The following is a 25,006-nucleotide window of genomic DNA, read 5'->3' on the forward strand; positions in this document are numbered from 1 at the left end:
ATGTGCCCCCATTTTGATCCTGAGCAGATGTCTGGGACTGGTAGGGCCTCTTGAAAGCTTTGTGATTAAATTAAGTATCAGTGAAGACCTAAGTTGCTTTTGTAAATATAACATAGAAAAACCATGACATAACATTGTCAGAATAGTGGAAGGTGAATTGCAAAAATGTAAAAGCAGAGTTTAGAATCTCAGCTTGTGCAAAGGCAGGAATACCAGACATTGTCAGCCAGGATGGAAATCCCCACATCTTGCGAGCCCTTTGGCACGTGCATGTTGTCTCTGAGAACTGAGACTCTGGGAGACCTCCTGAGCAGTACAACTCTCCCCTGTTTGAAACTCCAATTTCTACCCCAACTCCAAAGGCTTAGAGGAATCAGACTGTGAGAGCAGAATCTAAGGGGCCATAGAAAGCATGAGTTACCTTCAGGAGCACTGTTAAGCCTTTAGGAATGGAATGTACCATACAAATAATTGTTTTTCAGTAGGGAAAGAATTATGGCATCCCCTATTCTATGCAAAGCTTTGTTCCCAGTCTAACACATTTTTCATATACTGATCCCAGCACTTCTATATTAGCCACTTCCTCTGTTTTCAGAATTGGCCAAAGATGCCACTCTGCTGCCTTAGAGCTCCTCTTTTATTCTGAATTTGTAACACATTTTCTTATTAACCTCTCATGGATTACAAATCTCATAACCCAAACTGCATGATAATAAGCATATCACTTTGTAGACATGAGAGCCATACCTGCAGTGAGAAGGAAGCTGTTTTCCTTGGCAGAGTAGTTTTTTCAGGGTGTTAGTTGTGTCACAGACGTAAGTGGTGGAAGAACTTTCAGATGAGATGAAGTGTGCCTGATGTCCACATGGACTTGATATAAAGCATGTGATGTAATTCCGATTGGCTTTTCTTCTTGCCATCATGGAGACAGACCTTCCCTGGCCTCAGTTCTCATGTATGTTTGATTGCATCACTTTCCATTTTTATTGAGTTTATGGCTATAAAAGAAGCCAAAGGCATATTTTTATGAAAGAATATGATTTTTTACCCTGTAACTATAATTCCCCTCAGAAAAGCCTTTTTCTGTTATTGTCTGCATAAAATATTTATTTAAAATTTACCTCATGGCAGCAATAGTCTGAAAACTATTTAAAGCAACTGCCTATTTAATATTTATAGACTGAGGTAGTTTTATCATTACCAATCTATTTTTATTGAATAAAGTAGGTGAATGTAGAACCTGCCATATCTTCCTTCCTATTAAATACCATTCCATTGATCAAATTAATTTCATTCAAATTCCTCTCTCAGTACCCTACTCCTACATGATATTTCTACTCCAATATTTGTAGAAGTCAGCACAAATCAGGTGTTTTTTTAACTATAAATATCATCTTTGCTTAAGCATTTAGAGTTGAAAGGTTTTTTTTAGTTTTATTTTCAGATGAATCAGTTTCATATGTGGAATCAACTATATAGTGTGCTGTTAACTATAACTGCATATGATTTGGGGCCATACCCCCCGAGAAGAATGCTGATCAAACAGGTTTAATTTATTTTATAATTTTTGTTAATCCTAATCCTGATTTTTTCCCTCATTTTATTTATACTCTGTTTTTGTTGTATGTGAGAGAAAGAGAGAGGGGCAAGGGGAGACAACTTACTTTTGTTCTAGCTAAAAATAATAGATTCGAGATTTGTTAAATTATAAAGACATGATGTATTTCATGGATTCCACAGACCAGAGCAGTGCCACCACCTGGTCACACATATCCAGAGCATGTTGATTATCTATCACAATTCTTTTTCAGTGAATCTTTAAACATAATCAAAATCCTTCTCAAGACTGCCTTCTGGCCAGCCACTACCAAACCTTTAGATTTGGCAAACAAGATTAAACCTATTTGTCCCTTGATCTAGTCTGACTTCTCCCTGCAAATGGAATTCTTTATCAACTTTTCTCGTAAATAGTGCAAGCTGCACACTTCTGAGGATTGGTATCTCACTTCTTTTTAAGCATCTCACTCTGTTCATTCTCAGCAGTTGTTGTCAGTAGCTTGGTTCTTGTTTATGCCAGTTTTAGTTGCTGAAAACAAAAATGATGGCTCAAATATAGTTTAAAAACATACATTTTAAAATGTATTTATGAGCTTTCAAGTTAGAATCTCAGGGGCTGAAACTAAGCCAAAGCAGGGAGCTGAAGTAATAAGTAAAGCACTGGTTATGTCTTCTTGTTGGCATTTGCTAGACAAGTGAACTTGAGCTTCAGTTTTCACAGTCACAGGGACACTGAAGGAAAGAGATAGAAGCCTAAGCCTGCTCAAGGTGAGCAGTTAAATAGGAATCCCAGGACCATTACCACACAAAGCTGGGAGCCCAGACAGCTACACTCTTAGTCCAAGGGTAAAGTAAAAATAAACTCCTCACTACCCTCTCCTCCCACATAGACTAGGAGGCTCCAGGGCACATTATTTTTCTATTTTAAAACTTTGGGCCAAGAAAAAAGTGAAAAAAACTAGCTTTGAGAATCCATAACCACAGCTGGCTCTTATGCAGATGTGCAGCTTGAGGTGATCCAAAAAATTTTAAGTATAGAATGTAGTTTATAGGGGGCCTTGGTTGGTACTACCCCAGGTATTGGCAGACACAAATGCTCTGAATGGCCACATATTCAACTCAGACCTCAATGTATTTCTCCAGATAAAGTTCCAAAACACGTGAGCACACAGTAAATATTTTTTTAAAAAATTATAAAACCTGCAAGAAAGCAAGCCACCATAAGTAAAAGCCAGTAGAAAGGATAAACAGCAGAACTGAATGTAAGGACTTCAGAAATTGGAATTTTAAGACAAACATTATGAAATAAGAATGTTTAATATGTTAAATAAAAGGAGTTTAAAATATGAATAAAGGGCAAGGGACTATAAAAAATACCAAGCAAATTTTAAAAGAACCAAATTAAATGTCTGGAAATGGGAAAATATGAAAATGGAAATTTAAAAGTTCGATGAATAGATTTAAATGCAGAGTGATCATAGCAGAAGAAAAACTCAAACTAGAAAACAGAGCAAAAAAATTAAATAAAAGATAAATGTATGGAGTACATAAAAGACAAATTAATATGCACAGAAGATAGAATAAGGAGAACTAGTACAAGTCTAATCAGAGTTTTCAAGAGAACGAGAGATGGAGTAGGGACAACCACTATTCTGAAGCCATATTTGAAGTGATGAAAGCTGAGAATTTTCTAAAATTGATGACAGGTACCAATCCAAAAATTCAGAAGCTCAAAGTACCCCAGATAGAAAAAATAAAATGAAATCTATCCATTTACATCAAAATTAAGCCATAAAATCTCAGAGGCAAAGAAAAAGTCTTAAGAAGCATTTAGAACATTTGTCCAAAGAAGATATATAAATGACTAATAAGTATGTAGAAAGATGCTTGATAGCCTTTAGTCATTAGAGAAATCAAAACCATAATGAGATACCACTTCATACTCACTGGAAGGGCTATAAGTAAAACAAAAGATGAAGAAGTTAGAACACTCATATGTTGCTAGTGGGGATATAAAATGGTATAATCACTTTGGAAAACAGTTTAGAAGTTCTTCAAAATGCTAAACATATAGTTACCATATGGCCTAGCAATTCTACATCTATATATATACCTAAGAGAAATGAAAACATACGACCACACAGACTTGCACATGAATGTTCTTAGCAGCTTTATTCATAATAACCACAACATGGAAACAAGTGTCTATCCAACTGATGAATGGATAGAAACAATATGGCATATTCATACAGTGGAGTATCATCCAGCCATAAAAAGCAATGAAGTACTAACACATGCTACAACATCCATGAACCTTGAAACATTGTGCTATGTGAAAGAAGCCAGTCACAAAGTTATGTATTTTTTTGAAGTTTTTGTAAAATATGTGTATTTTAAGAGTCCATTTTATATGAAATTCCCAGAAAAGGTCAATCTATAGAAACAGAGTAGACTATTGGTTGCCTTAGGCTGGGGGTAGAGGGTGAGGAATGGAGAGTGACTTCTAATAGTTACAAGATTTCATACTGAGATGATGAAAATGTTCTAAAATTGGATGATGATGATGGTTGCACAATTTTGTGAATATACATAAAACCATCACCTGTACACTTTAAGGAGGTAAATTGTTTGGCAAGTATATTATAGTTCAATGAAGCTGTTAAAAATGGCAGCTAGTGGGAATAAAAATCCCATTACCTTCAAAGGAATGAATTTGGAGTGAGAGCTTGACTTCTTAATAGCCTCTTTAGGCAGAAGGTAGAATAATATGCTCAGTGTGCTGAGAGAAAATGTCTCAACCTAGAAAATAGCTTTTAATTGTCAGAAACAGTATTCACAAAGAAGAAATAAAGTTGATATATTTTTAGACAAAAATTGAGTTTGCCACCAACAAAAGTCCACTAAAGGAAATTTTAACAGATGCATTCAGGCAAGAGGAGATTCCTAAAGGAGTATCTGAGATGTAAGAATGAATAAAGAAAAAAGATAGTGATAAATGTGGGGAGTAAATCTAAGCAAACATGGACTGTAAAAAAATAATGATGAGTTAAAAACAAACAGGAAAGAGCTAAAATATATGATGACAATGTGATTATCAAGAGGATGGTGACTGGACTTAAAGGGTTTCAAGATCCTTATATTCTCAGACAGAAGATAAATATATGGATTGACTTTAGACTTAGGTAAATGTAAGCCTGTTATAATTTCAAGGGTAATAACCTAGAGGTTAGAAATAAATAAAAATATAACTTTTGATGGTAGAGGCAAAAAAAAAAAGTCATTCAAAACAAGGCAAGAAAGAAAAGAGAAAAAATAGAAATGGTAGCATAGATAGAAAGCACAGGTAAGATGGTTGAAGTAAAATCACATATCTCCATAATGATAATAAGTGTGCCACTTAATTTTATAAGACAGGATATAAGAATCTGGGTATATGCTATTTACAAGAATCTTCTGTAATGTTGTGTTAAAGATACATTGAAAATGAAAAAAGACACACTAACCAAATACCAACTGTAAGAAAGCTGTTGTAGATTTTGAGGCAAAAAGTCATTTTAGAGATAAAAAATTGGCAGAGCTGCAAGGAGAAATTAATTATTTCATCATTATGGTAGATGGTTTTAACCCACTCTCAAGTAATCAACAGAAGAAGCAGATTAAAAGATCAAAATATAGAACACTTAAACTACCCAATTAAAAGTGCTATCAAATGTCATGTACATATACAGAATATTGCACCCAGTAATTGTTGGATACATATCCTTTTCAAGCACATAGTATGCAGAGTACATTTATGATAACTGACCACATACTGTGTATAGGGTAAGACACACCAAATTTCAAATGCATAGTATTGAACAGACTATGTTCTCTATTCACAAAGCAAGTAAGAAATAAAAACCACAAAGATAACTAGGAAACATTCATGTATTTGGAGATTAAGAAACATATTTCTAAATTATTCATAGGTCAAAGGATAAATGATAAAGGGGACTGGAAAATATTTAGGACTGAACAATAATGTCAGTTCTACATATCTAACTAGGGAGATTGAGCTAAAATGATACTGATAAGAAAATTTATAGTCTTAAGCCTTAAACATGGAAAGAAAAAAGGAAAGTTAGATAAATATTCAATTTAAAAAAATTAGGAAAAGAAAACAGAATAAATCTAAGGAAAGTAGTAAGAAAATAATGTAAAAATGTGAGCAGAAATTAATGAAATAGTAAAAATGTTAGATAATCAACACAGCCAAAATTGGCTCTTTGAAGAGGTTATTTAGTTGGACATGCTTCTGCTGAGATTCATCAAGAAGAAGAGAGTAAAACTAAAGTATATTAGGAATGAAAAAAAGACATAATCATAGATGCCATAGATATCAAAAGATATATGGGTTTTATGAAAACTTCCTGCTATTTAAGGTGAAAATTTAGATTAAGTGAAACAAGTTTAAAGGAAAAAACTTACCAACATTGATTCACATAATTAGAATATTCTTCTAATCATTAAAGAGGGCTGAAGTAAGTAATGGTCTTTGATAAAGAAAATACAAAGTCTAGATGGCTTTGCTGGTGATTTCTAATGAACACTAATGGGAAAAAATTTCAATTTTACACAGACCATTTCAGAACACATTAAAAGGAAGAACACTCCCTACTTTATTTGGAAGGCTAAGTTGATACTAAAATCTGATAAGGATAGCACAGGATTGGGAAATTACAAATCAGTCTTACACATAAAAATAGATGAAAGATTCTGACAAAGTATTAGCAAGATGGATCCAGTAACCTAAAAAAAAAAAGATACATCATGATAGAGTAGAATTTTTCATGTTAATGCAAGAAGAGATAAATATTTATACTAATTTAAAATTAGTATACTTTATTGTAGTAACATTAAAGGTGAAATGTGATAAATTATGAGATGCAGGAAAAAATGTTTGCTAATATGAGGTATTCCTTAATGATTAAAAAAAAAAACTCTTGGCAAAGTTGTAATAAAAGTGAACTTTCTAAAATTTAAGAATGCCTATAACAAGCTAAAGCAAACATTAAACTTAGTGATGAAAAATTGAAATTCTTCCCTTTAAAATCAGGAACAGGACAAAGAGGTCACAAATTTCCCCAGACCTCTCTGTCTTTCTGCATGGCCTGACCATGTGGCTGGTATGGACTTCTTCATAGCCTGGTGGTCACAGGGTGTTTGGACTTCTGTCTTGGTGGCTGGCTTCCAGTGAGAGGAAGCTGAAGCTGCCAGTCCTCCTATAGACTAGGACCAGAACAGGCATACTGACATTTGTGCTGCATTTAGCAGGTTGAAGCAAGTCACGGTCTAGCCCAAATGCAAGAGGAGGGTGAATAGATTTCTCCTCTAGTTGTGGGGAGTGGCATGTGTATACAAGTATGAAGAAATTGTTGCAGTTATTTTTGGAGATCATCTACCACAACTCTACCAGACTGGCAAAAATGTAAAAGGCCAGTGACATATGATATTGCCAAAGATGTGGAGTGATTGGCCACTTACACACTGCTTGTGACCGTGAAAATTAATATAACTGCTTTGGAAACCACTTTAGTGTTATCTAGTGGAGCTGAAGATGTGTATGCTATGTGGTCCAGCAGTTTAACTCCTAGATTGTTTTTGCTTTGTATACCAGGTGGCATGTGTAAGGATGTTTATAGTACACTTTTTGTAATAGCAAAAAACCCTAGAAACGAACCCAAGTGTTTACCAACAGCAGAATGAACAAATAAGTTGGAATGAAGTCTTTCAATATAATACTGTACTTCAATGACAATGAACAAATTGCATGGGCAATAAGATGATCTAATCTCCAGGACATAAGATTTGAGTACAAAAATGCGAAGTACTAATTAAATATACACAGTGCAAATAAAGTTAAAAACTATGCAAAACTAAATAGTATATTATTTACAGATGCAAAAAAAATATGGTAAGCCTAAAAGACAAGCAAGAAAATGACAAACCCGAAATTTGGGGTGGTGCTTATTTCCAAAGTGGTAGAGAAAGATATAAATGGGTTGGGAATGGGTAATTCTAATAATCTTTAATGGTGACTGAATGATGGATATCTCTTGTATTATTTTTCCTTGTATGATTTTGTATGTATTTTATGTTCTTTTCTGTCTTTTTAGTATTTAATGTAAGGGGAAAAAAAAAGGAGAAAAACCCTCAATGCTTGCTTGCTTGCTTGTTTGCTTATTTATTTGTTTGTTTTTGATGAAGGTTCTCTTCTGTTGAGTGATGTCCTTGAATGGTTGTTTCCATCATAGAGTAGCAGAGAAGGTCTAGGTCCTGTCTTGGGTAATTACCTTTGTCAGTTCCTTGTTGACCCTTCTGAAGACTATGGTGAATAGGCTTTGTGGTTTCTTGGATGAGTTGTAGGTTTAGCCAGGAAGCCTTCATTCCACTGTGAACCTTAGTTCTCTGTCAGGTGGAAGACAGTCTTGCTGACCTTACCTTTCCTGTTTGCCAATCTCAGCCACCTTTACAGAGTCTCCCTAGACCCCTAAGACTGAGTGACTACCAAGACCATAGTTTTAAGCAAACTCATGGTTTGCCTTGTTGGGTTAATAGTCACTGGCTATTGAAAATTAAGAGAAATCAGTAGTTCTCATATGTGAAGAATAGAATAGGAGCTATGACTTCTAATTTCTTGTAATTTTGTTTTTTCACAGATTGATCAGCTGAAGCAGGAACTTTCAAAGAAGGAGTCAGAACTTCTTGCCTTACAAACAAAGCTTGAAACCCTTAGCAATCAGAATTCAGATTGCAAGCAACACATTGAAGTGCTTAAAGAGTCGCTTACTGCCAAAGAACAGAGGGCTGCCATCCTTCAGACTGAGGTAAGGCACTGTTTCAGGATTCCAGACATCAGGCGTTGACTCGATAGAAAATGTCCTACCTGAACAGCTTTCTTTAGAAGATCCTTTATCCAAACCTTTGGGGTTAGATATATCTTGGATATCAGGTATTTTGGGGATTTTGGAAAGGTAAGACCCATTGCATGTACCATAGATTGTGTAATGTTCCCAATAGGGTTGCAGCAACATCCCATAAACAAGCACATGGCTATTTCTATGGAAAAAAATCTTCTTACATTAAAGTAGGATAAATGAAGACTGTGTAAGGAGACTCCTGTCAGTTCATGTTATGTTGCGCCACCAGAAGAGTTTGCTTCACACTTGTATTTTTCATATTTCAGAGGGGTTTTTTTGTTTTTTGTTTTTTGTTTTTTAATTTGGCAACCACAGATAAATGATTGGATCTAGAATGGTTTCATTTTATCAAAATTAATTTAAAAAAGTCAAAATGTCATCTACCATACTTGACTGTGTATCTGTATAGGTCCCCCTCCTGGCATTTTTGGTTCCAAGGGTTTCCTACTTCCTAAGGAATACCCTCAATTTTCAAGATTCTTTTACCCATTGAAGAAAGTTGATATTGTGTGAGTTTCTTAAAGGAAATATTGGTTTGTTATTTCTTAATCATACTTAGGAAAAAAATTTATGTTAGTATCCTATTTCTTTGCTATTCCTCATTGGATTATATCTTTGAGTATGCGAAGATATGCAAAACACAAGCTAGTTATTATGTAAGTAAAACAGCTGCCAGAAAATATAATTATTACAGAAAATAAATTTAAAAATAGATTATTACGTGTGGGCAGTAGCAAAGAATGTGGTGAATCTCCCTGGTTTTTGTGTTGAGGCAATGTGTTAGGTAGATTACTTTAGGAGAAGGCAATATAATTGAGTTGCACTTTCTTTCTTGTGCTCTTGGAGCCATGTGTTTGCATCTATAGAGAGGTTTGGATTTTCCATAGGAGTTAGTGGGCCTGTAAAGTAGGTCTGTGTCCTCAGTTAAGGCGAGGGAGAGTGGCCAGAGGAGAAGGGAAACAGGTTCCAGGTTATATAATTATTGGCATAGACCTGACTCAGCCCCTGTGCTCTTGATTGGCCAATAAGCAGTTACTTGATTGCTTCAAATCAAAACTGTCAGTTTGGCCTCAATGATGTAGATATTTCACATTTAAGAAATAACATGTTCAGTTGTGTATAGTTGCATTGTGAATGTAGAAGCATAGATATTTTATTTTGTAAGGCAGAAATGTAAACTACGCGATAAATAGGAAGGGGGGAAGCATCAGTACATAGTATCTAGAACTGTGTAGTCTAATACTGTATCCACTAGTCACATGTGGCTTCCCAAATTTAGGCTGATTAAAATTCAGTAAAATTTATGCCCCCCAAAGCAAGCCTTAGTAAATTTGAGAAAACTGAAATCATATCAGGCATCTTCTCTGACCACAACACTATGAAATTAGAAATCAACTACAAGAAAAAAAAAACTGTAGAAAGCACAAACATGTGGAGGCTAAACAATATGCTACTAAACAACCAATGGATCACTGAAGAAACCAAAGAGGAAATAAAAAAATACTTAGAGACAAATGAAAATGAAAACATGATGATCCAAAACCAATGAGATGCAGCAAAAGCAGTTCTCAGAGGGAAGTTTATAGTGATACAAGCTTACCTCAGGAAACAAGAAAACACTCAAATAAACAACTTATCCTTACACCTAAAGCAATTAGAGAAAGAAGAACAGACAAAACCTGAAGTTAGTATAAGGAAAGAAATCATAAAGATTAGAGCAGAAATAAATGAACTATTGACTTAAAAAGAAAAATAGAATGGATCAATGAAACTAAAAAGTGGTTCTTTGAAAAGATAAACAAAGGTGATAAACCTTTAGCTAGACTCATCAAGAAAAAAAGGGAGAGGGATCAAATTAATAAAATTAGAAATGCAAAGGATCCTGAGAGGCTAATATGAGCAACTATATGCTAACAAAATGGACAGCCTGGAAGAAATGGACAACTTCTTAGAAAGCTATAATCTCCCAAGATTGAATCAGGAAGAAATAGAAAATATAAACAGACCAAGTACCAGCACTGAAATTGAATCAGTAATTTAAAAACTTCCAAGAAACAAAAGTCCAGGAGCAGATGGCTTCACAGGGGAGTTCTACCAAACATTTATAAAAGAGTTAATGCTTATCCTTCTGAAATTATTCCAAAAAATTGCAGGGGAAGGAACATTTCTGAATTCATGGTTTGAGGTCACCATCACCCTGATACCAAAATCTGACAAAGATACCACAAAAAAAGTATATTACAGGCCAATAACACTTATGAATATAGATACAAAAATCCTCAACAAAATACTAGCAAATTGACTCCAACAGTACTTTTAAAAGATCATACACCATGATCAAGTGGGATTTATCCCAAGGATGCAAGGACTTTTCAACATCTTGAAATCAATCAATGTGATACACCACATTAACAAACTGAAGAATAAAAACCATATGATCATCTCAATAGTTTCAGAAAAAGCTTTTGATAAAATTCAACATCATTTATGATAAAAACTTTCTGGAAAGTGGGCATAGAGGGAATATACCTCAACATGATAAAGGCCATATATGACAAACCCACAGCTAACATTATTTTCAGTGGTGAAAAGCTGAAAGCATTTCCTCTAAGATCAGGAGCAAGGCAAGGATTCCACTATTGCCACTCTTATTCAACATAGTTTTGGAAGTCCTAGCCACAGCAATCAGAGAAGAAAAAGAAATAAAAGGAATCCAAATTGGAAAAGAAGAAGTAAAACTGTAACTGTCACTGCAGATGACATGATACAATACATAGAATATCCTAAAGAGGCTACCAGAAAACTACTAGAGCTCATCAATGAATTCAGTAAAGTTGCAGGATACAAAATTAACATACTGAAATCAGTTGCCTTTTTATATACTAACAATGAAATAGCAGAAAAAGAAATTAAGGAAACAGTCCCATTTACCATTGAATCTAAAAACATAAAATACCTAGAAATAAACCTACCTAAGGAGGTGAAGGACCTGTACTCCAAAAACTATGACATTGATGAAAGAAATTGAAGATGACACAAACAGATGGAAAGATATACTGTGTTCTTGGATTGGAAGAATCAGTATTGTTAAAATGGCCATACTACACAAGGCAATCTGCAGATGCAGGGCAATCCTTACCAAATTGCCAATGATATTTTCACAGAATTGGAACAAAAAATTTTTTAATTTGTATGTAAGCACAAAAGACCCCAAATAGCCAAAACAATCTTGAGGAAGAAGAACAAAGCTAAAGGAATCATGCTCCCTGATTTAAGACTATGCTACAAAGCTACAGTAATCAAAACAGTATCTTACTGGCACAAAAACAGACATATAGATTAATGGAACAGGATAGAAAGTCCAGAAATAAACCCATGCAGTTATGGTGAATTAATCTACAGCAATGGAGGCAAGAATATACAATGGAGAAAAGACAATCTCTTCAATAAGTGGTGCTGGGAAAACTGGACAGCTGCATGTAAGAGAATGAAAGCAGAACATTCTCTAACACCATATACAAAAATATACTCAAAATGGATTAAAGACCTAAATGTAAGACTGGATTACTATAAAACTCCTAGAGAAAAACATAAGCAGAACACTCTTTGAGATAAATTTCAGCAATATTTTTTTGAACCAGTGCCTAGAGTAATGGAAATAAAAGCAAAAATAAACAAATGGGACCTAAATAAACTTACAAGCTTTTGCACAGCAAAGGAAATCATAAACAAAATAAAAAGACAACCTACAGAATGGGAGAAAATATTTGCAAATGAGATGACTCACAAGGGACTAATTTCCAAAATATACAAACAGCTCATACAGCTTAATACAAAAAAACTAACAACCCAATCAAAAAATGGGCAGAAGACTATATAGACATTTTTCCAAAGAAGACATCCAGATTGCCAATAAGCACATGAAAAGATGCTCAATATTGCTAATTATTAGAGAAATGCAAATCAATATTACAATGAGGTATTACCTCACACCAGTCAGAATGTCCATCATTAAAAAGTCTACAAATAATAAATGCTGGAGAGGGTGTGCAGAAAAAGGAACCCTCCTGCACTGTAGGTGGGAATGTAAATTGGTGCAGCCACTGTGGAGGACAATATGGAGGTTCCTTAAAAAACTAAAAATAGACTTATTATATGATACAGCAGTCCCACTCCTGAGCATATATTCAGAGAAAACTGTAGGTTGAAAAGACACGTGTATGCCAAAGTTCATGGCAGCAGTATTTACAATAGCCAAGACATGGAGACAAGCTAAATGTCTATCAACAGATGACTGGATAAAGATGTGATGTATGTATACACACACACACACACACACACACACACACAAGAATATTACTCAGCCATAAAAAAGGATGAAATAATGTTGTTTGTAGAAACATGGATGGACCTAGTGTTGAGTGAAGTAAGTGAGACAGAGAAGGACAAATATAATGTGATATCACTTATATGTGGAATCTAAAAAAGAGAAGGATACAAATTCTATTTACAAGCCAAAAACAGACTCACAGACATAGAAAACAAACTATGGTTACCAAAGGGGAAAGGGCAGGGAGGGATACATTAGGGCTTGGGGATTAATAGACACACGTTACTATATATAAAATAGATAAACAACAAGGATCTACTGTATAGCACAGGGAGCTATGTTCAATTTCTTGTAATAACATAATGGAAAAGAATCTAAAAAGAAAAAATATATATGTATATATATGTATAACTGAATCAACTTTCTGTACACCTGAAACTAACATAAATCAACTACACTTCAATAGAAGCTTTTTTAAAAATAAAAAGTATCCCCCCCCCAATTCAGTAAGATTTAAAACGTAGTTTCTTAGTCACACTAGCTACATTTCATGTATGTAATACTCACATGTGGCTAGAGACTAGTGCATGGGATAGCATGGCTATAGAACATTTCTACCGTCTAGCACATGTCTAGAATAAGGCTTGAAAGCTACAGCTTGTTGGGACAGTCCTACCCTCTGCCTGCTTTTATAAATAAAGTTTTATTAGAACATAGCCACACTCTCATCTATGTGTTGTCTGGCTGCTTTTGTGCTGTGAAAGCATAATTTAGTAGTGACACAAACACTATGGCCCACAAAGCTGAAAATATTTACTCTCCGGCCCTTTACAAGAAAAAGTTTGCACCCATGATGTTGTGATATTTTGGGAAGAGGGTTAAGTGGGAATTGGAATGCCTGGCTTGTCTTCTGTTTAGCAGTCTTACTCTAATCAGGGCCGGATTTGCTGACCTCCATTCTAGAGCACAAGTTCTCCTTCAAAGTGATCATTCACAAAACAATAGGTTATAATCACAGTTGTCTTAAGTTGGCAATAATACCAGGATTAATAGTAAATTTACTATAATTGTGTTGCTGTGTATTGGATAGAAGGAAATTTGAGAAGCAAGGCAATCTGCTGAGGTATTACCCAAACAGGTGTTCAGGGTTCTTGATAGTTCCTCTTCAGAAGGAAAGAATGAGAAAAGTCAGCTCAGGTAGGTTTACTACCTTCCTCTCACTGCTTTGTACTGATGAGTGCTGTATTCCTCAGCCTCTTTCCCATTTCTTATTCTCTCCCCTGTATTTTACCTTTCTTGAATTAATGTAGTCCAAACTAAACCTATACATATTTCATGAAGAGGATAGTGGTGACCTTATGTGGATAGCTTCCATCCCACATTTAGTAATTAAAATGACCCAATAAAGAGGTGCTGCTTTGAAGTAGAAAAAATTACTCTCCACGTGCAGAGAAAGTGAGATGATTTTCTGGTTTTCTGCTTTGAAGCTGGGAGTATGAGATTAATGATTTTATCAGCTGGAAATATCCAAAGAATTTTCTTTTGCCTTTTTTTTCTTTTAAAATCTTTGAAACGGGAAACGGAGAGAGTTGCCTAATGATATCCATCTCCTAGAGGAAGGAATTTAGGTTGAAATTAGCCCTAATTGTTGGATCATAGGCAAAGGATTTTTGGCAGCAGGATAAGATACACTAATGTGATTTTCCCGCTTCTTGGAGAAACAGTGAAATAAGAGTCTCCCTGTGTAACATGTAGTGGCTTAGTGGGTGAATATTCAGTCGGTGAGGTATGTTGTTTCATTGTGCCCTACAATGAAAGAACTGAGTTTACATTTGTGTGAAAGATATGGTGCTCATCCTTGGAAGAGGTTACATATAATAGCTCCTTCCAATTAGATTCCTGAGTCATTACTGAAAGCTGTTGCCAAACAGAAGAGGGCTCTCTCTAGAATGGGAAGAGCCCTGCTCATTTCTCTGGAAAATCTGTGCCATCAACTTTCTTCGGCTATCCTTTTAGAATATGGTAGAAATGACAGATGTCACTGGCTTAATGATTCATCTCTTCAAGGATGGCTTTTGCCACTAAGGCGTTTGCGTTTAGGAGGTTGTAGGTTGAAGGGTGGGACGAAGCGGGAGGCAAGTTATCTGGGTTTGTGGCTATGTGGCTTGGCTCCTGAGAAGGTTTGTTTTAACTTGTACAGATGCCCAGATGCTCTTTGACATGTGTGCAATAAATCAATAGAATAATAATTACAGACACACACACACACACACACACACACACACACACACACACACACAGATACCACATGGCTCTTAACATAACGTTTTACTTTTTAAAATAGCTTCAAAGGACCCTAGGGCCAAGTATCTTACTTTGCTACTTCCCTTGATGTTTCCCACATACAAATTTACCCTTATGTGTCACCACATTAATTTTGTGGCAGTAGAGATAATAATAAATTAACTTCAGCATCTTGATTTTTATGGATTTCAATGAATAATTACCAGCATACCCAGAAGTTAGGAAGAAGAAAGGCCTACCTATTATTTTATGATCTGAAGTAAAATGTGACATGAAAAACACAGCATTTAGAATTGGGAGATGTGTAGACATGTCTTAGCTTCCCCGTTTAATCACTGAGATGTGAACAAGACTAAAAGACATGGTGGCTCAGAAATTTATCTACAGAACAGCAGTCATTGTGCCAGCCTGATGCATCTATGTGAAAAGTACTTTGATTCTAATAAAGGGTTTTAGCTATAAATTGTGTTATCGTCATTAATGTGATTGTTGTTACTATCATATATCAGTATGTTTGGGGAATGCTGTACCTCATTTCTCTTCTTATCATCCATTCTGTGTTCTGCCTTTGTTAGTCTCCTTTGAATTTTTGGTGCCTGTTTTTACTGAGCTCAGACTTACATATTTTGATTGAGTCACTTTTATATGTCTTAGGATGATGCAGAGAAATGAAGATACTATGAAAGTACCATCTATTTTATTCTGTTTCCAAATTAAAAGATTTCTTTCTGTTTTCTGGAAAGTGCAGTTTTCCCTAGCCCAGCGTGATTTTCAAACTATCAGGCATGACAGCTCTTTTGCATGTTTTCTGGAAGATTTATTATTTGACAGTAGTATATAATGCTTGTTTTTATAATCATTTCTGTTCAAAATAGATCAGGGAAGCATTATATTTATCTGAGAGTAAATGATTGACAACTTATTAATTAAAGAATGTAGAGGTTTTGTGTCCATGAAAGTGAGGGACAATGCATGCAGGTTAGGTTAATGGCAGCTCCATAGCAAGGGTCGATAACATTTTTGGTTTTGTTTTTAAAACGTAATCAATATAAGAAAATCTCATGCAGTCTGCTGGCTCACTCCCAGAAAAATCCCCCCTAGCACATATGTACTCATTTTCATATGTAATAATATATATACTTGTAGGTAGTTTACAGATGCCCTAAAGCATGTCCAAGAGTTTCACATTAAAGATCCCTGCCTTATAGGTTTCATGCATTTTTTTCATTCAACACATTTTTTTTTGAGTGACTACTATGTGCCAGACATGGTTCCAGCCCTCATCCAGTTTACATTCTAGTAGGTATATGGATACATGAGAGAACTGATTTATAGTGCCGTAAACACTCAGTGATTTCATTATCACTGGTTAGTAATAATTCCACACAAAATCTTAATTGGATTTCATCTTTCTTTTGTTGTTAAAAAGAGATAAGTAAAGGAAGGAAAGAAGATAGAACTAAATGTTCAGCTCTTTGAAGACTAATGTATGCAAGCTGTCTGAAATGTCCATTTATATCTCTTATAATTTAAGGTTAATATTGCTAAGGTGATTGCTCTGATAATATTAAGACTTTATGTCTTGATTAAAACTGACCCTTTTTGAGCCCCACATTCAAGCAACCTGACTCTGCTTGAGAACGAGAACTGTGTTTATAGGCTTACAGATTATTTCAGGAGTTACTGCATCTACTTAGAAATGCTTCAGTCAGCTCTACTTTAGACAGACCCTTCCCTCAACTGAGTAAGGTATCATTTGATAATATTTTAATGAGTGTCTACGATGTACAAAGTGCTGAACAAGGTGGGACCCATAATCTCAGAAGCTATTTGACATGGTGCTATATTGATTTCAGTGAACTGTGGCTGAGTGTTTTCCGTATAATATATTATTTTAAACTTGACTTACAACTTGTGAATTTGGTATTGTTGACCCCCCTTTTTTAAGCTGAGGAAGTAGGGGTTCAGAGGGGATGTGTATCTTGCTCAAGTTCACATAACAGTGAGTGACAGGGCCTGGGTTCCCAAGTGCTAAACTCTTAACTAGACATGTGGCACTTTCCACGAGAGGTGGGATTGAGGGCTTTCTTTGTCTCAAGTAGCTGACATACATTATCTTATTTAATCTTCATGGCAAAAGTTATGGCCAGTTTTATAGTTATGTCTTAACAGGTAAGTTCATTGGGGTTTCAAGAATGCTTACTAGGTATAACCATTTACTGGCTACGAAGAGGGATAAAAATGAATAACTCTGGGACTTAAATTTTTATAGTAAGATTATGGCTGTAGCAGTTACACTCTGGCCATAGAAATGAAGGTTGTTACCCAAACTTTATGGAGGATACCATTTTTCATGAAATCTAGAATTTTAGTATATTAAGAAGAATTTATTGTATAATATTTAGTTTTTATTTCTTTTAAAGATGTTTATGATTATGTATGTATATATGTATATATATATTCATACATGTGTGTACCCTTCAGAAAAAAAAGTGTAAGAATAGACAATAGTATCTTACTATGCTTTCTTTTTGTGCTAGAGACTCAGATGATCTTTAAAGGGTCTATGATATACATGCTGTACATTTGTAATGTAAAAATTAAATGCATTTTTAACAGAAGTGGTGATGATCACTTCTAGTGGAGGAGGAGGTGTTTTCTGAGCCCATGGCAGCATTTTTTGGTCTCTGAGTCATGGATGATTCAGTATGATAATAACTAGACAGCAGACTTGGGCTGTCAGTTTTCAAGATGAATCATAAAAAGCAAGTTTTTGACAATGAAAATGTTGGTGTTACATGGAGAGAAGAACAAGTTTTATGAGTCCTTATTTCTTGGCTTATTTGCACTGAAATGGGCCCTCTGCCCCACTTCATGGTGAGGCTGGGACTCTTGGGTATAAAGGTCACCATGACAAGAAATGCTTTCTGGCCTCCAGAGGCGATGGGATTAGATCCATTCAGAAGGGCTTTGAAAACTATTCAGACACTTAAGGAACTTGTTTCCTCTGAACCCCACACATTTTGAGCAAAGGAGTTTTTTAAGTGGCTGGAAATAGTATTTGCTACAATATATAAGGTGAGATTTACAAGAAGTACTCCTTTACTTTTAAACAGTAATGTCAGTTTTCCTTTTTACCTCTTGCCTTGGCAGACTGGCAAGCAGTAAAGTCCTTTTAATCACTTTATCCCAGTCTTCAAAGGATAATATTTGAAATGTTCTTTTTGAGATAATCTTTTGTTTAATGCCCTTAATAATTATGACATTTAAAGTGAGATATTTTTTCAAAAAGTTAGCAGCATACAACAAACCAGCTTTTTTAAGACTATCAAAATACCTCAGTGCCAAATCAGGGTGCAATTGTATCATTTTTAAGACTTGCAAGAAATGTGGGCCTTGGTGAAAAAATATGCAAAACAAAATCCTGGTGTCACTTATATTTTTCCATTCTAATTCCATCTTTGGCTTCATATTTTAAAATGTTTTTATTTGACCGGGAAAGGCATCATTTGAAATTTTTACTGATAACACTCTTAAATGCAAGAAAAAAGACATAAACCTGCAAAGCTGTAACTATCATGGTGGCCACAATCGGGAGGTCTGCAAAATGGTTTATTACCAGTAGAAAAAAATGTTGGGAACCACAGTCATTATAGGGGTCACCACCTCTGCTACGTACATTTTAGTTTTTTCCCCTTTTCATTTTGAGGGTATGTATGATGGCAGTGCCAAACTACACACTTTCCCCTCCCCTAATGTCTGTGGGCTTTGTTTTGATTCTCTTTTTATTAATGATGTGAAACCTTTGGGGTCACATAAAAATGAGCCAAGGTCAGCCTTTGTGGGCCCTAGAATGCTGAAAATATGCTGGTATCTAGTGAAGACATTGTTTAAAGGGGCCAAATTTTACTTCCTGAGATTTTTAGCTGTTTTGCAGATTTTAGGATTTTAGATATCCGGGTGAATTTTGCAAGGCAGCCTCATACTGTTGCTTTCTTAAGGTAAAACATGAAAGGCTTGTGGTGGAGGAATTAAAATGTGCTATGATTATTGGCTGCAGTTAGATGACAATTTTTTGGCTTATTAAAGGATGGTGCAGGTAGCGACAGACATTATTTTATTCCATAGGTCAAGACTCTTGTGCTTTTGTTGTTGTTACTGTTGTACAGGCTTTCAGAGAATGCCGTATTTAACACCTTGTTAGTATAAAATTGCTTTTGACTTCATAAACACAGGTGTTCAGTTTGAATCTTAATGAACTGTGAAATAGGTAGATGTCTAAAAGGGGATTCTATAAATTGTGAACATGGCTCTGTCAGCACACTAAATGGATTAGGAAAATTCATTGTCTGCTTTGTAACTGAATACCAGCGTGATGCATGGACATGAATTAGTCCTGAAAAGCCAATAAATCGGAGGAAAAAAGTAGAACCTAGGAGATGTTGATTGTGTGGGTTCCCCCCACCACAAATGAATGCTGGTGCAGAAGGTTTCGGAAATCAGAATGGCTATTCAGAGGACAGCCAAGAAGGAATACATATGAGCAGACAACACAGAATTTATAGAGTAAAACCACAAACACCTTATTTTCCATTGTACTAAAATAATGATATTTTATAGTGCTCATTTTATATGTAATTCTGCTTTCAATTTTATATTGTTACTGCAGCTCAAATCTCATTATAAATGTTCCAACAAAAATCTCATTTTAATCAAGAACTTTCCAATCCTTAGCCCATTGTCAACTTATTTTGATCAACTTATTTTTCTAGTGAAATAAAGGAATTTGGTCCTTCTTTTTGAGCTCATTGGCATGTTATTTGATCTGTGTGGCTAAATATGTAATTAAGACAACTGAATCATTTTAATTTCTGCATTAAATCTCTTCATAATGTACGCCCGTTGTTTTTGAGGTGTGGAGATACGGAGTCAGAGCCCTTTATATTCTTTGAAAGAAAATAAATAGATCATTAGTACATTTGCTTGGTTATACTTCTGTTTAAAAAAGACATTGTCTATGCTATGTTAAGCTGTAACTGGAAGTGACAATTAGCTAATCATCTATGAGAAAGTACATGTCCATGGTAAATGTTACTTAATGGTGAGTGGTTTGTAGGAAAAATAGAATGTATTTCTGTCATGTCTGTGGGAAGCTGACATGCCACTTTAGAAAAAGAGATGACAATTTAGGAGGAGGGATATCCAACAAAACTCTCACTGACCTCCAAGCTCACATTCTTTCTTTTTTTTTTTTTGGTATGAATTTTGTGGAAAACAGAATTTATTAAGTACTTCCATTCATTTTTTTTTCCTTTTGGGGGACACCATTTGGAAATAACCAGTGTACATTGTGATTATGTTCTCCCTGACCCTGGGCCCACATTTGTAACACTTGCTTCCATTCCTTTGGAAAAAGGCTAACATTTGCTGTGGTTGGGTTTCTTTATGTGTATATTTACATACCAAACCAAAATGTAAAGAGCAAAGTTAAATTGCAAGGCTCCTGCAAGAATCTTTTACCCATTTTCATATGCACTTTATTCTTTTAAAATTAAATGCAGATATTTATTCCATACAGGTGTATTTTTTTTTTAAAAGGGGAGAGAGAGAATACAACTTGAGGAAGTAAATTGTGAAGAAAAGGATCATTTTAACCCTAGAAGTTTGTTTTTATGGCCAGCATTTCTTTCTTGAAGTGTGTGAAATTTATTATCTTGCATTTATTATTTTATTTTAAAATTTTCAATGTAGATGATTTCTTAAATCCTTGTTATTATAAGAGAATGACGTTTGGCCTCTAAAAAAACTACTTGGTGGCTGTTTATTTGAAACTGGACAGATCGCAAGTTTTGTCATTAAGATCTGGTGAGATGTGAAGGAAAAGAAAAGATTGAACTCCTCATTTTCTGAGTGTGATTCCTTACCTAGTGCCAGTGAAGCTAGGCGTCAGAGGATCGGCTCTCTCTGTAGTAATGACCACCTTTGACACCTCTTCTGAGAGCAATTGAGGAAAAAGGGAAAGGCATGTCTAGGATAATTGCTTGGGACTACCAGAGATTTAGACCTTATGATTCATCAACTCTTCAACCTTACTTCCATCCAAAGTCAAAAAGTACATTTGTGGAAAGCTGTATATGAATTTTAAAGATTTAATTTGGAAAAATGTAATCGTATTTGCTCTTTGCTGTGCTTGTGTGCATAAGTGCATGTATGTGTGTCCAATAGAGAAGACAGAGCACTTAGATATGGGAGTTAAGTGTACAGCATCATTTTGGTGACCTTTGTTGAATCTGCAATAGATTAAATAAACCTACTAAGTAAAGTACCTACTGTGTGTTAGGCATAGTGCTAGGTGTCAGGATACAGGAATAAATAAGAGATAAATGTTGCCAAAGCTACTGCTCATAATACGATTATTAAAAATGTTTAAGAATTTGTAGTTCTTTTTGTCCTTGAGTATCCACTAGGATTGATTCATGGAAAATTCAATCTAGTGGACTGTTGGTTGCTTGTCAGAGCAACCCCGTGAAGACCTTTGGTGTATAACAGGGCCTCTGAGTAAGCCCACAAAAGTAACTAACCAGAAGGAGAACTTTTTTTTCATGCTTTTCATTTACAGATCTTTAAATTTTCAAGGGTCACTTTCTTGTATAAAGTCTCTAAATACGTTGTATATGACACAAGAATATAATCTCATTTCTCAGAAACATTGATCCTTTATTAACATATATATATTTATATAAGAAAACTTTATCACAATATAAGTTTCTTGAAAAAAAAGTTGAATATCTCTATATACTGGTATGGAGTGACCTCTAGGATATATGGTTAAGCGGGGGAAAAAGGTATAGAAAAGTGTATAGGCTATGTTACTGTTTGTCTAAGAGATTGAGGGAATGCAAATATATATGTATGAATGTGTATATTTACTTATATTTTAAAAAATTGATGGACAAACCACAATATTAAAAAACAAGTTTTTTTGTAATAGAATGTGGACATGGAGAGAACCTAGACTTCTTTGAATATAGTTTGTTTTGCAGATTTGACTTTGGAACCATGTATTTTACATAATTATAAAGGAAAATTAAATTTAAAAAAGCAGTCTCTGAAAAGTTAAAGGAAAATGAAACAAATGAAACGATGTGTGTATCTGAGTGGTATTACAGCCACTCAGGATCTATTCCAAGTGCTTATAAAATACAGTACTTTGAGTATACATCTCTACTGAGATATAAAAAAATCTGCATAGAATCTTAAACTTTTCAGTGATTATATCATTGGTTGTAGTATACATATTATTCTAAGACAGGTGTGTGTGAAGACTGGGGTAAGACAAATGTATATTTCTGTTGGTTTCAGTAAGAACTTGGATTATCAGAGCTTGGGAGAAAGGAAATACAGATGCAAAATTGATGAAGTTAAGTAAAAATACTGCAGTCCTAGGATGTATTTCATATTTTAAAAAAATCTATATTAATATATCTATTTCTATTATGTCCTAGCTGTGTCCTTTCAAAGTCTTAGAAACAAGGACTGATCAATCTGGTATTGATGACCATTCCTAGTGTCAAATTTGCTGTTTTCCCACTAAAGGCCTTTGTAGAAATGGATAATTCTGTGTCTGGAGTAGGAAATGATGCCTAGAACATCTTGTCATGCCAAAAAGTAGGGAAGCTATCAAAGATTTGTAGGATATGTCAAAAGGATTCAGGAGCAAATTTTTAAAAATGTGCATACTGGACAAAGAATTTGAGCATCAATAACACATAAAATATGCTTCATTCAATCCATGAGTTCAGAATGAAAACTACTTTAAAAAATCTTTTTTGGTAAATTCTAGGGAGCCAGCACATTATTTTTAAAGCTGGTAAATAAAGGGAAAAAAATAATCATTCATCATAACTCTTTTATGTAAATTGCACTTCAGGGTAATAAAGAGTTGATGCTGAGAAGATTCTCTTTCTAGAAGTATTCCAGCTAATAAATGAAGAAAGAATGCTAGACTGTCATCATTTGGAACTTCTAATGATTTAGTGGATCTGGTCCTTGAGTTTTAATGGATGCTACATCAAATATTACATGCCTCCTGATAGAAGTATGCTCTGTTGCCAATGAAGTAGTCTTGCCAGAAAAATCAAACCTGAATCTTACTGGAAACATAGAGGACAGAGAGGAACTTAGCAAACCAACTCCAAGGGATGCAGTGAGCAAGCTCCCCACGATGGGAAACTTTGTCAGGATAGATGACTCCCTGTTTTGTTTTTGTTTTTTTAAAACAAAAAAGTTTAGAAGAAAGAAGGGAGAGAGAGTTAACAGAGGGAAACCATGGATTAAAAAACTTGAGACATATGAACCAGTTATAATATATGAACCTTATTTGGATCCTAATTAAAATAAGCAAAATGGTAAAACTGTGAGCCAACTGGGAGAAATTTGAAGATGAATTGTTGATAGTAAGGAATCATTGGTAAATTTTTCTTAGGTGTGATGATAGAATTTTTAAAATATAGACTCCTTATCTTTTAAAAATACCAAAATATTTACAGATGAAATGATATATTATCTAGGATTTGTTATAAAATAATCAGGGACCTGGGGAGGGGGAAAGGTGGGGTTATAGAAGAAACTAGAGTACCCATGTGTGGATCCTTGTTGAAGTGGGAAATGGGTACATGGAGATTAATTATATTATTTTATGTACTTCTTGATTTGATATTTATGTAAGAAAAGATTTAAAACAAATGAGTCAGTGGCTTGCATACACTCTTTGAATTTCATTCCCAGTGACATGAAGATGCCACAAGATGTCTCCCACCTACTTATCCTGGGACTTTATATTCTCATTTATATAGATGTTGTTGCAGCTAAATTAATCTAAATTTGATGGTGACCATGAGGATGATTTCAGAACTTTTATCAAATCAACTGAAGTATACTCTGCAGAGGGAAAAAGTCTTGTTTTAACTTTTTGTAGTTTTTCTAAGTCTTTGTTTTTATGAGAGGGTAATTTGGGTGTAAAAGACCTCGAAGAAAGAATTTTGGAAATCTGATAGGGAAGCTGAATCAGTTGGGCTTTTTATGTTGAAACTTTTGGAAATCTTTTTCAGTCCAGGCAGTCACTGTAAGACTTTGCAGCTGGCTGACGTCAGGGACCTGTTGATGACTCACTCCACTTAGGCAGGGTTGATCCTCGATAACTTCTTTGGAAATGGCTTGGGCTGCCAGGCATGACTATGTCCACATGATTTTTGCTTGACATCATTTCTTTTACCCAAATTGGTGGGTATCAGTCATCAGAGGATCTAATTTCTATCTTACTCTCAGTCTAGAAGTTTAGAAGACTTTATTTTGCCTGCTTGGATCCTTCTATTAATCTTACAATCTGGCTGTTTTCTGATTAGTAAAACAGACGTCTGACTCAAGGAATCCTAAATATTTGTCTTACATATTTTAGAAAGATAAAATATATAAAAGATGAAATATAGGTAGTAAAACCTTGTTAATTCTATTCTTTCTCCATGCTGAGTTTTTTTAATATTCTTGGATACTACAAAAGGAAAAGTACTTTCAGTAGGGACTTTTTAGAGTGTGCCAGTGTGTGTTTTGTAAATTGAGTTTATCTAAATCCAAGTCTAGAAGAAGTAAGCCAGTTTTCTCTAGTCTTTTTCTAGAAAGTGAATTTTAAAGTAATATCACATGTTGGGTGAAATACAGTAGAGCTAAGATCATTATCAAGATATCTTTATATATGGTAGAGTGCATTTACAAACATTAAAAAAGAAAGGGATGCTCATTAATTTTGGAAGATTTGAGAGAAAATTAAGACATAGGCGATTTGAAAATATATCTTTTG

At 34.8% G+C, this 25,006-nt stretch overlaps 1 protein-coding gene across 1 annotated transcript in view; it reads left to right on the plus strand.

Annotated features, from left to right (window-relative positions):
- Window positions 1-25,006, plus strand: part of ERC2 (ELKS/RAB6-interacting/CAST family member 2) — an 875,889-nt gene that overhangs the window by 274,741 nt on the left and 576,142 nt on the right. The window contains exon 7 of the mRNA XM_032458251.1: window positions 8,256-8,423. Within this exon, the coding sequence (XP_032314142.1) occupies window positions 8,256-8,423 (168 nt within the window). The remainder of the gene's footprint in view (window positions 1-8,255; window positions 8,424-25,006) is intronic.

This window comes from Camelus ferus, chromosome 17, assembly GCF_009834535.1.
Source record: "Camelus ferus isolate YT-003-E chromosome 17, BCGSAC_Cfer_1.0, whole genome shotgun sequence".
Taxonomy (NCBI): domain Eukaryota; kingdom Metazoa; phylum Chordata; class Mammalia; order Artiodactyla; family Camelidae; genus Camelus; species Camelus ferus.